At 45.6% G+C, this 12,060-nt stretch overlaps 1 protein-coding gene across 1 annotated transcript in view; it reads left to right on the top strand.

The window, feature by feature from the left end:
- Window positions 1-35: 35 nt before the first annotated feature.
- The window catches only part of MED12 (mediator complex subunit 12), a gene marked incomplete at its 3' end in the record, with an annotated part of 36,573 nt that continues 24,548 nt past the window's right edge, over window positions 36-12,060 (top strand). Inside the window, exons 1-10 of the mRNA XM_009075053.1 lie at window positions 36-137; window positions 933-1,124; window positions 3,085-3,244; window positions 4,492-4,667; window positions 4,943-5,053; window positions 5,589-5,843; window positions 7,997-8,143; window positions 8,425-8,524; window positions 10,477-10,613; window positions 11,413-11,544. Coding sequence (XP_009073301.1) covers window positions 3,148-3,244; window positions 4,492-4,667; window positions 4,943-5,053; window positions 5,589-5,843; window positions 7,997-8,143; window positions 8,425-8,524; window positions 10,477-10,613; window positions 11,413-11,544 — 1,155 coding nt within the window. The remainder of the gene's footprint in view (window positions 138-932; window positions 1,125-3,084; window positions 3,245-4,491; window positions 4,668-4,942; window positions 5,054-5,588; window positions 5,844-7,996; window positions 8,144-8,424; window positions 8,525-10,476; window positions 10,614-11,412; window positions 11,545-12,060) is intronic.

The raw sequence follows: 12,060 nt of genomic DNA, 5'->3' as shown, positions 1-12,060 counted from the left end.
GCCGGGCCCTGCTGACCGTCCTTCCCCCGCAGGATGAGCTGACTGCGCTGAATGTCAAGCAAGGCTTCAATAACCAGCCGGCGGTGTCTGGGGACGAGCACGGCAGTGCCAAAAATGTCAATTTCAATCCGGCGAAGGTGAGAGCCGTCCCGGCGGCCGAGGCGGGTTGGCAGGGGCTTTGGGTCCTGGGTCCTGGACAGCCCCGGGTCTCGTTGCTTTCTTTACCAGGAGACCTTTCCCTTTAGAACGGATGGTTTTAGGACTTGACCCTCTGTTTCTGTAGAATTCGACTTACGCATTCTTTTGGAACTGTGTCCCACCTCTGAGAGAGCAGGTTCTGGTCTTGCTCTATGCATCACAGGGGCAGGTCTGTATCTGTAGTCTTTGAACCCGCATCTAGGACTCCAGCTGTTCTGTAACTAAAGCTGAAGGTTAGGACACCAGGAGATGGAAACTTCTTACTGGTTTGGTTACATCATGGCCATGGTAAAAGAGAAGTAAAATTTCTTGAAACATCTGCTAAACATGAGAGTTACGTAACAGGCTCCAACTGCATTTTTCCAATCTCTGAAATCAAGATGTTGACTTCCTCACCTCCCTGACAAAAGGACTAGTAATGACCTGGAATGTAAGGCAACCAATGAGCATATTATATTTGTTTTCCTTGGCTGTCTGCAGTCCAGAGAAACCTTTTGTCTGGTTTGACAAGTAGCTATAAAGAGTTGTGTCCGTCTTGAGTCCCTGCTTGGTCATTGCATGAGTTGTCTAGAAGCATTTATCTCTGTGAGTGTAACAATGGAAATTATTGGCAGTTGTTTTGTCTTTCAGAAGTTGATACTCTGGAGCTTTTGGGAAGGATTGATAAATGAAATTTTAAGCACACAGAATGGGCCTTTGAAATGTAATTGATCCTTTTTCCCCTTATTTTGCAGATCAGCTCAAATTTTAGCAGTATTATTGCAGAAAAGCTGCGGTGCAACACACTGCCTGACACAGGCAGAAGGAAACCCCAGGTGAATCAGAAGGATAACTTTTGGCTGGTGACAGCACGTTCTCAGAGTGCCATAAACAACTGGTTCACAGATCTGGCTGGAACTAAGCCTCTCACTCATCTTGCTAAGAAGGTATGCTGCCTAGCAGAGCAGAGAACTTAATCTATGCTTGCTGCTGAAGTGTTTCTGAAAGTTTTTATTGTTTGGAGAAGTTTCTTATCTGGACATCTCATGAAGCTTTCAGCTTGAAGAGTGGATCCAGGATTTGTAGTGCCCTGACTGTAGTCATCCGCATTCAGAGAGCTGATCCCTTGAAGGTGTGTTCAGCTTTGCCTTTTGGCTTAGGACACAACTGATTTATTTTAAGGTTCACATGTTTTTCAGAAGAGCTGCCACTGTTGCCTTTGGTCTGTGGTTTAGATTAGGACAGTTCTGTTGTGAAGGGTTTTTCAAGTTCTCAAAAGTTACAGTGATAATTACTGATAATAATCAGCTGAGTGACTTCTCAGACTTCTGTTGCAGTGATACATTTCTGGTTTGAAGCTGAGGATGCTGCTTGGTCTCAGCCAGGCTGGCGTATTTCTGTGCCCTGTGGTCTGGGGCTAGATGTAGCCTTCAGTTCTGTAGAGTATGGAAGAGGGGTCTGACTGAGCTGTTTTATCAGGCCTGGTAGCCAGGGGAGCTGACTCTCTGTCAGGTGGGGCCTATAAACAAGGGACTTGGGAATCTCATGTGGAATGGTAGCAGAGCACATAGTTTAGAAGCTGGAGTTTGTCTGGCCCTTAGTGTTCTGAGTCACTCTTGGGGGGAAAATAAAGTAATCAGACTTCCCCAGAATCTGTCTTTATAAACTTAGTCCTTGTGTCCTTCTCTGTGTGCTGGCTGTCAGTTTCCTGAGATCATTGTGAAAGCTTGAACCTTTCAAGACTTTCCCCAGTTTCCTGCATTGGTGTCCATCAGTTTGTGTGGACTTGAAAGCAGTGGCTGTCAGTAGCCAAGTAGTCTGTCCTTGTGTCTTTGAGGCATCAGAGAAAATTAGGAAGAGTGTAAAAAGCATAGCAGGTAAATTATTGAACTATCAGTAGTGCCAGGACTTGGAGATACCTCCCAAATGAACTTGTTCTTTGTGAATTTGTTTCATTCCTCTGTGAAAACACACATACATTTGCTCTCCATGGTACTGTGTGGAAATGAGTCCCCATAGCTGTACTTTTCCCTCTGATGTGTTATGGTTTCCTGGTTTATAGGTCTGCAGTGTGATGGTTTCACTGGCATCCTTTTATGTTGGATTTTGCATTTTGAATCTTGGGCTAATTAATTCCTTCCTACTGTGGTACTTAGTCCCCTGTTTCTCCTAGTCTTCTGTTAGGTATTCATGATACCACAAGACTTTTGTAACCACTTTGTTTTCTTTACAAAAAAAGAGTCCTATCTTCAGTCTGTATAGCAGATACTCTGTGCTTCTGACTCAGTCCTTAGTCTGTATCTTTTTTAGATGTTTACATGCTCCCTGGAGGATAGCCTCTAAGATATTTGCAGGATTCAGGGTGTGGATTTACAGTAATGTAATTATGTTTTTTCTCTTCTTTCAATTTTTTTGTTTCTGTTCATACTAAAATGCAGCTCTGGTGCTGTTGCTTTCTGACCAGAAATGAATTCTTGCAGTAGGTTTTAGGATATGCAGAGCACAACACAGTACCTCTTCCCGTCATAGAATTATGTAATCATCAAGGTTGGAAGAGGCCTTTCAGGTTATCAGGTCCAACCATTAACCTGTCACTGCTGTAACCCCTAAACCATATCTTGCAGCACCAGGTCCAGATGCCACTTAAATACTTCTCGGGACAGTGACTCCAGCACCTCCTTGGGCAGTATTCCAGTGCCTGGCCACCCTAACAGGGAAAACATTTCTTCTAATACCTAACCTGAATCTCCTCTATCTCAGCTGGTGGACATTCCCTCTAGTCCTCTCACTGCAGGCATGACCTTTTTACCTTTCTCACAGCTTGCAGCACCTGCAGCAGGTGTAGCTGCCTCAGAATAGTTCCCATCCAAGCCCTTGGTTCAGTTCTCCCTCTCAATCCTGTTACAGGTGCCCATCTTTAGCAAGAAGGAAGAGGTCTTTGGTTATTTGGCAAAATACACGGTTCCAGTAATGAGAGCAGCTTGGCTTATCAAAATGACTTGTGCCTATTATGCTGCCATCACAGAGACCAAGGTGAAGAAGCGTCATGTCATCGATCCCTTCATTGGTAAGTGCTTTGGGTAAAGCACTGGTTTTGTCCAGCACAGATGTTCCCATCTCAGCCTACTCTTGATTAGTAAGAGGCAGACTGGATATCCACAGAACCTTGTTTCCTGCTGCTAAGTCCTTGTGTTCTGTCATGCATAGCTGTCTGAAACAGCAGGCCCACCTGTGAGGGTACCCACAGGCTCCTGAGAGCCTCTGCCTCTTCTTGTTCTACTGTGCTTTTTTGCTCTGTAACCTGTTTTTTTCTTACCTTACCATGACTGTAAATGTTACAATATAGCAATGACTCATTTGCTGCTTCCCAAGTGAGTAAGTAAATTTCCCAGAGAATTTTGGTACGTTTCTGCCTGTCTCTTTCCAGTTTGATTAGGCATTACTGGATCCAACATACTTTGCATCCTGGCCTGCTCCAGATTGCTGTGGTCTAGGAGAGCTCCCCAGCTATGTTCTGGGAACACAGGACCTGACCACACACCTTTGAAAATCAGTATTAGTCCATGGATTTTTTTTTTTCCCCTCCCCTTTATCTCTGGTATAAAAATTGCACAAGCCTCTTGAGGTTGGATTGATTTGAAGGTTGATTGATTTGTTAAATATATTTATTCCATTTGCTTCCCTATTCCTTTGGCTGTTTGCCCCTACTGCTGACCCTGTAAACATTGTTTGTTTCATGTTCTTACATATTTTGCCTTGGTTTTCCATCTGCATTGTCCCAGAGGAGTGCAGTCTTGCTTTCATTTGTGTATTGAGTTTGTCTCTCATACACTTAGGTTTTAGTAAAAACAGTTCTTTTAAAAAATCGTTGATCATGGCTTTACACAAATAGCTGAAAGAGACTAAGAGCAAGTTCAGAGTTCCCAGTGTTTCTGCTGTCTGTCAGATTATTGAGGATGCTAAACCAGACTAGCCCAACACTGCTCTCCACTGGAAAGCCTCTTCTCTCTGCCTGCTGATTCTCAGCAACTGCAGCTGAGGAATCTTACTTTGTACCAGAAAAGTTGGGAAGAAACTCTGCCCCCAAAACTCAGTTGTTTTTCCCTGAATTCTCTATTTCTGTGAATGCCTCTTCCTCTCTACCACCCCCAGGCTACAAGCAAAGTTAATATTGTGGCCCTTGTTTTGCTTTCTTTGACTTTCTGTCCTTTTCAAGTGACAGGAACTTTTTTGCTGTTTCCACCTGTGTTTCAGCCTCATTGTTTCTTGCTCATGTTTACCAGGGTACTCACTGCTAACCTGTTTCCTCTTCAGAATGGACACAGATCATCACCAAGTACCTGTCAGAGCAGCTGCAGAAGATTGCAGAGTTCTACAGACAGCTCCCGGGACAAGGCTGTGGTTCACCATCAGGACCAATGCCTCAAGAGGTGGAACAGGCTTTGAAGCAGTGGGACTACAATGAGAAACTGGCTATGTTCATGTTCCAGGTGAGGGACTGGTGGGAGCTGCTGGGAGGGTTTGTAGCAGAGGAGAGCTGGGGGAGTGGATGCCAAGTGATTGGTGTTTGCAGAATATTCTGTTTCTGTGAATTAGACCATTAGGACTAAATGCAATTTTGAGCTCATTAGAAGAACAGGGGTGGTACAGAAATGTGCTAACTTCCAGAGTTATTTCCACTGTCGGAAAACAAGCTGCTGCTCTGCCTTTCCGTAGTGGATGTTACTTCAACTTTTGTCCATGTGCTTTGCTTTTCTCTGTGCAGGATGGCATGCTGGACCGGCATGAGTTCCTCACGTGGGTCCTCGAGTGCTTTGAGAAAATACGGTCAGGAGAGGATGAATTCTTGAAAATGCTCCTACCTTTGCTGCTGAGGGTGAGAAATATGCACCCAGCTTGCTTTAGGAGAGTGCTGTATTCTGCTGTTCTCAGGCCCCTTAGCCTTAAGACTGTTTTGCACCAAGAGCACCAAGGAGTGTTCCTATGAGCATCTCTCATGGCTTGTGGGAGGATAGCTTTTTAGTCTTGCTCTCTTTTGGGTTTTTTTTCTCCTTTAACCTGTTTCCCTGCACTGGCCTTGGTGTAATCCCTGCCCACGTCCTAGCTGCGATAGCTGTAGTCATTGTACACCAGGACATGGAAACTGCCTTCCTTGCCTTCTCCCTCCCTCCCTCCCCCCAAGGCTGTGTGTGGGTACATTCTTATACATGAAATCATTGCCGCAGAGGGTTTCAAGGGTTTTTCTGATGCTTAGTAGCCAGTGGGTGATCCATGATGCTGAGGAGCTCTCTGTAAAAATGGACTGCCTCTACAAAGCAGTGCCACACAGCACAGTACTTTGGGAGGGTTGGGGCTTTCTATTGTGTTGCTCGTGACAAGGACATTTCCCCCCCTCCTCGTGTTCCCTGCAGTACTCTGGAGAGTTTGTGCAGTCAGCTTACCTGTCCAGACGTCTGGCCTACTTCTGCACCCGCAGGCTGGCAATGCAGCTGGATGGTGCTGGTGGGCACCCGCCCCACATCCTGTCTGCCCAGACAGGGAATGCTCTTCCTTCAACTCCCACCCCTCAGCCAGCTGCAGGGAATCCTCCTCCCAGCCCTTTCAGCGACTTACTACTGTGCCCCCAGCACAGGCCAGTGGTCTATGGGCTCAGCTGCATCCTCCAGGTAGGTTAAGTAATGGTTGGTAGTTGTGGGGTCAACAGAGACAGCTGACATTGTTTGCCATCACAGAAAAATCATTACAGTCTGAGTCAGCAGCTTCCTGGCTACAGAAATATCAAACCATGATTATCTTTGCTGATGTGTTACAGAGCTTTTGTGCTGTAGCAGTGCCCTTAACTGACTTGCGTAAGAAAAACAGGTTGGAATAGAGCCTTCTGCTCATACTCACAGGTGCCTCACATTGCCTGGGAAAGCCTTACTAAAGAGGGGAGAAGAAATAAAGGGTTATTTCATCTTGTGTGTCAGTAGCAGGTTGTCATCTTGGAAAGAAAATTATGCTAGAAATTAAAGTGCTTTTTAAATTTGACAGCTTTTAAAAACAAATATCCCCTCATCTGAAATAAAAAAGTCCCTGCAGAACCATAACCCCACACAACCAAACAACCAACACACAAAAAAACCTCTTCCCACTTCCTGGAAGAGTGTAATGGTTTAGGAGTGGCAGCAGGCAGTGAAAAGAAAGAACTCTAAACTTGTAATTTTTATACTGGGGATTGATTAAACTTTGGAGTAAAAGAGCGGTGTTGCCAAAGCCTTATTGATAGGTGTTTGAAGGGCAGATAGATGCTGTTGTGACACTGCGGGGCTCAGTCCATCCTGTCCTTGTGTCAGAAATAAGTGAGGTCTATTCAGTGTGTGTATTCGTTCATGGCTGTGTTTTTTATCTCCAAGAGCAGGGTGACTAGGTCAGGTGGGGCCATACAGAAGGAGTGGAGATTGTTCCTTCTAGGGGAGAAAAGATGCTTGTTAAAGCAGAGGTTCCAGGGAGTGCAGGGTGGAGCAGGATTTGGAGAGGAGGAAAGCACAAAGCTTGGGAACCTGCTGCTCAAGAGAGAAACTTGATATGAAGGAGCCTTGACAGGATCAAAAAGCAGCCAACCAGCTCTCATACAAGGTAGAAGGAAAATACCTAGAGCTGGTTGGCTTGAAGTAAGGGTTTCCTACAAGGACTAGAGAGCAGTGCAGGGTTAGAAACAACCCCTTTGCCTTCCTATTAAGTCTTTCTTGGTCACTCTTAGTTAAAGTAGTTTAGAGGTTTGGGTTTTTTTCTGTTTTCTATGTGATAAAACATGTCTTTTTAATGCAAAAATCCTTCAGGGAGCTTACTTTAGGGAAAATACATAAGCATCTACATCTCAAAGGTTTGGTTGATTTGGGGTTTGAACACAACCTGCTTAGAATGTTCAAACTGGTTAATGTTAGTCTGATCCTTAGCATGTCTCAGAAGAGCTCTTTTGAAAGATCTGCAGATCTTCTGATCTGCAGATAGTAGATAAGACTAAGGCAGAGTAAGATCTAGTGGTTGGAAGTTTGAGCTGGGTAAAGTCAGGCTGGAAACAGATGCATTTCTAACAGTAACCTTTGCTCAGATGTTCTCAAAATGTGGCAGTTTCTTTGATTTGAGTGTTTAAAACAGCCTTGGCTGTTCATCTTTAATGTGTGGCTCCTTGTGAGCCAGAAGCTATAGGAGTGTATCCTAGGATTGTTCAGTGAAGTTTTGTCTGTATTTCTCTGGGTGTCTGTACAAGATCATAAAAGACTGAAAATGTATATATAATAGTATCATTAGTTTAATAATCACTATAATCACACTTGTGATTACTAAATAGCATGGTATAATTACTTTGAGTCTAATATTTCTTTGAGTTGACTAATAATTTCTTCTCAGACTTTATTCTTGGTCAGGGCTGTAAGTCACTAATGTAAATGCAGCTCCTGGATCATGAGGGTTGGATCATGCATTAATGCTGTGTGTTGTAGAAAGTAAGTTCTGTTAAGAAGCAGCTGAAGAGCTCTGCAGCAGCATGTTGCTGCTTTTGGATAACATGGAACTCTGGTCTTGGCTTCCTAAGCATACCTAGGGCAAGAAACTCAGTGCAGCAAAAAATACTAGTTTACTCCTTTCTACTCTGAGTGAGTCTTTGGACCATACTAGAGCTTAGAACAAAAAACCCCACCCAAATAATAAATCTGTGTACAGGATAATGATTGCCTGGGCAGTAGGATAAAGGAGTGGTTAGTTCTGTAGAAAGTAATGTAGCTTAATTGTTTTGACCCAATTTGCTCAGTGATACTCACTTTTCTATCTGTTGCAGAGTATAATCTTATGTTGCCCAAGTGCCCTTGTGTGGCATTACTCATTGACTGATAGCAGGATAAAGACTGGCTCTCCACTGGACCACCTGCCTATAGCCCCATCCAACCTGCCCATGCCAGGAGGGAATTCAGCCTTTACACAGCAGGTGAGCAGCCTTCAGAAATGGGAGCTCTTGTAGTCTGTGATAATAGCTCTTTTAGAATTTTCTTTTCATGTTGTGTGATAAGCAGAGCTGGAGGTGCTGTCTCACTCTCAAGGAATTAAGTGCTCCCATTCTGCTATAAGCAAGACAGCGATGTCCTTGAAAGATGGGCAAAGTGTAACCTTAAGTAGAATTACTGTCACGCTCGTTGTTTGCTGATAATTTTGTTCACAGGACTTCTAAGGCATCTTTTTTGTATGTTTACACAAGTCTATTGCTTTTAGGTTCGGGCAAAACTGCGTGAAATTGAGCAGCAGATAAAGGAACGTGGCCAAGCTGTGGAAGTTCGCTGGTCATTTGATAAGTGCCAGGAAACCACAGCAGGTAACTTGCTGTAGGTTAAAGTTCCTCTCCCCCCATTCCATATGTTACCCCAACAAACTTCTTATCTGGCTATTTCCTTTGAAATTTTTTTCCGATTTGCTACTGTTTATGTTTACTATCAGCACTGGGGGGAAAGCAAAAGGCTCTTTTTGTTTCCACTGCAAAATCTTATATGGGTCCATTTCCCTGGGTACAGGGGGAGTTTCTGTTATGAGAGGCTGTAAATGTGTACCAGAGAACTGCAGTCTTGTATATATGCCATGTTCTGATGCTTTCCCCTGAAATCTGCTGTTGGCTGCAGAGTCAGGACACTAAGCTAGGTGAACCCTTGCCCGACTGGTACAGCAGACTTGGGCAGTCTCTGAGCAATGAACTCACAGAAACTTGTCATAAAATCTTAGAATTGTTTGGGTCAGAAGGGACCTTAAAGATCAAGTAGTCCCAACCCCTCCTGCCATGGGTAGGGACACCTTCCACTAGACCAGGTTGCTCTAAGCCCCATCTAACCTGGCTTTGAACCCTTCCAGGGATGGGGCAGCCACAGGTTCTCTGGGCAACCTGTGCCAGTGTCTCACCACCCTCATAGTAATGAATTTCTTCTTAATATCTAGTCTGAGTCTATCTTCTTTCAGTTTAAAGCCATTCCCCTTTGCCCTGAGACTCCAGGCCCTTGTAAAAAGTCTCCAGCTTTCTCATAGGCCCCCTTCAGGTACTGAAAGGCTGCAGTAAGGTCACCCTGGGGCCTTCTCTTCTCCAGCCTGAACAATCCCAGCTCTCTCAGCCTTTCGTCTTAGCGGAGGTACTACATCCCTCTAATCATCTTCATGGCTCTCCTCTAGACTTGCTCCAGCAGTTCAATGTCCTTCCTGTGCTGGGGACCCCAGAGCTAGATGCAGTATTCCCAAGTGGGGTGTCTCACCAGAGTGGAGCAGAGGGGCAGAATCCCCTCCCTTGCCCTGCTGCCTACCCTGCTTTGGATGCAGCCAAGGATATGTTTGGCTTTCTGAGCTGCCAGTGCACACTGCCAGCTCATGTCCAGCCTTTCATCCACCAGAACCCCCAAGTCCTTCTCAGCAGGGCTGCTCTTGATCTGTTCATCCCCCAGCCTAGATTGATACCAGGGGTTGCCCTGACCCAGGTGTAGCACCAGCACTTGGTCTTGTTGAACCTCATGAGATTCTCATGGGCTCACTGCTCAAGTTTGTCCAGGTTCCTCTGGATGGCATCCTGTCCTTCAGGTGTGTCAGCTGCACCACTCAGCTTGGTGTCATCTGCAAACTTGCTGAGGGTGCACTTGATCTCTTTGTCTATCACCACTTGTCACTGATGTCCATTGGGACTCTGAGCCTTTGGATGTGACTGTCCAAGCAATTCCTCATACCCTGAACAGTGAAGCATGCCTGGTGCTGTGTAGGCCGTCCTATTGTCAAAAACCCCCAATATTTTCGCAGTGACACTAGCCATGGAGCAATGTACTAATAGATTGGGCCCATCTGTTTTTTCCAATGTCGTTGCCTGCAACTGGAAGGATGAAAGATAAAATAACTTGTGTTCCAGAATCCCTTACTAATTGTCTTGAGGCCCTGAGGTCCCTTCGGATTGCCCTTGGACTATGCATTGCGGCTTCATCTCCCCCATGTGGGAGACCAATAACAGGTAGTAGTCTGAGGGCTGTACCAGGCTAGGAAGTTTCATGGTGGTGTCCTTAACCCAGGTCTCAGGGAGACAGAAGACTTCCCTTGGAGAAGGGTCTGTCTGGCATTTGGACAAGGGGTCCAAACTCTCTGTTCCTCTTAAAAGAGAATCACCTGCAACTGCAACCTGTCTTTTCTTCCTTGTGGATCTGGTCTTGATATGAGGTGTAGGCCTCTCAGACCTTGGCAACACATCTGGTGTTGCTCCACAGTCTGTTGTACCAGGTGCCAAATACGCATTTCTCTGTTCTCTTCTAGGTTTCACTATTGGCCGTGTCTTGCACACTTTAGAAGTTCTGGACAGTCACAGCTTTGAAAGATCTGACTTCAGCAACTCTTTGGATTCCTTGTATAACAGGATATTTGGACTGGGTCCAACTAAAGACAGTCATGAGGTGCCCTGGGACTTTGCTGCTGGGCCCTGGTCTTGGACGTGGCTATGTTCTTGTTTATATCCCACTGTTACTGTCCTGTGTCTGCAGAGAGCTGACTAGGTAGTGGCCTTTGGCCAAGAGATGGGATCTCCATTGAAAAGGATTTCGTGCAGCCTTGTTAGGGAGGTACTAAAGTGAGAAGGGGGGTCTGTGCTCTAGGAAGTCTACACTAACCAGTACCTATAAGCTTGAGAGAATTCACACAGCTAACTGAGCAGTCTCATGATGGAAGATGTCAGTCTGGATACCAGATGGTCACGTGTCTAAGAGATATAAATGCTAGCCTTCTCAGATTCTGGACTGGCTGGTGCTTCCTTGGAGCCTGGGAGCTCACAGTTCAGGTTCCTATTAGCCTGGGAGGTGACGCATTTGTGATGTGTAGGACCATAGTGCAACCAATCCTGCATTGGTTCCTGGAAATGAGCTGCAGGACTGACTGTAGACATACTTTGTATAATGCTGTTGAGAAGCTGTGTGTCACTTAGTGCTGTGATTTAGCACTCCATAGATGTGCTGCTGGAAGAGAGATGATTTTTCTGAAGCAGAGTCAGCCTGGAGATATGTCAGGGGCTATGGATTACCTCATGTTGCAAAATGGAGTCAAAGCAGGAGGGCTCTAGCTGGACATCTGTCCTCCCTGTTAGGAAGAGAGGAATGTAGCAGTCTTCAGGCTGTGCTCTACTAGAAGTAGACTCACTGCTACATCTGCTCCCACTTCTCTCTGGCATAGGTTCTCACTGCAGTGCTTCTGTCTCACCAGATCTCGCCAGATGATGATGCAGTGGTGGCCTTGCTGTGTGAGTGGGCTGTCAGCTATAAACGCTCTGGACGCCACAGGGCAATGGTCGTGGCCAAACTCCTGGAGAAGCGTCAAGCAGAGATAGAGGCTGAGGTAAGTCCTTATTCCTGGAAGGCTCACAGTGGTAGAGGAGAGCAGAGGTTATCTAACTATGATTACACCAAAAAGCAAAGGCTGATCAGCACAATGCCTCTTGACACTGGTGCTCTTAATTATGGTATTTGCTCCATCTAACCGAGTGTAGGTCATAAATGAGCCTGTGGGATAGTGCTTATCCCATATCTTGGATACATTTGAGGACAGCTGATTGCAGTGTGGAAGCACTGGCATACCTGGAGGCTGAAATAGCTTACAGAAACTATCTGTAGCTGTCTGAAACTATCTATTCCTGAAGCTATCTTATCCTGTGCTGCATCTAAATGGTCATGGCTAGCAGGTTGAGGGAGGCAATTCTCCCTCTCTGCACTTGTGGGACCCCACCTGGAGTACTGCACACAGTTCTTGTGTCCCCAAAATAAGAAGGAGCAAGTCCAGAGGAGGCCACAAAGCTGAGAAGATGACTGGAGCACCTTCCCTATGAAGACAAGCTGAGAAAGCTAGGGCGGTTCA

This window comes from Acanthisitta chloris, unplaced genomic scaffold, assembly GCF_000695815.1.
Source record: "Acanthisitta chloris isolate BGI_N310 unplaced genomic scaffold, ASM69581v1 scaffold33075, whole genome shotgun sequence".
In the NCBI taxonomy this organism is placed as follows: domain Eukaryota; kingdom Metazoa; phylum Chordata; class Aves; order Passeriformes; family Acanthisittidae; genus Acanthisitta; species Acanthisitta chloris.
The sequence above is the reverse complement of the archived record's forward strand: the minus strand, read 5'-3'. Positions and strand labels throughout refer to the sequence as shown.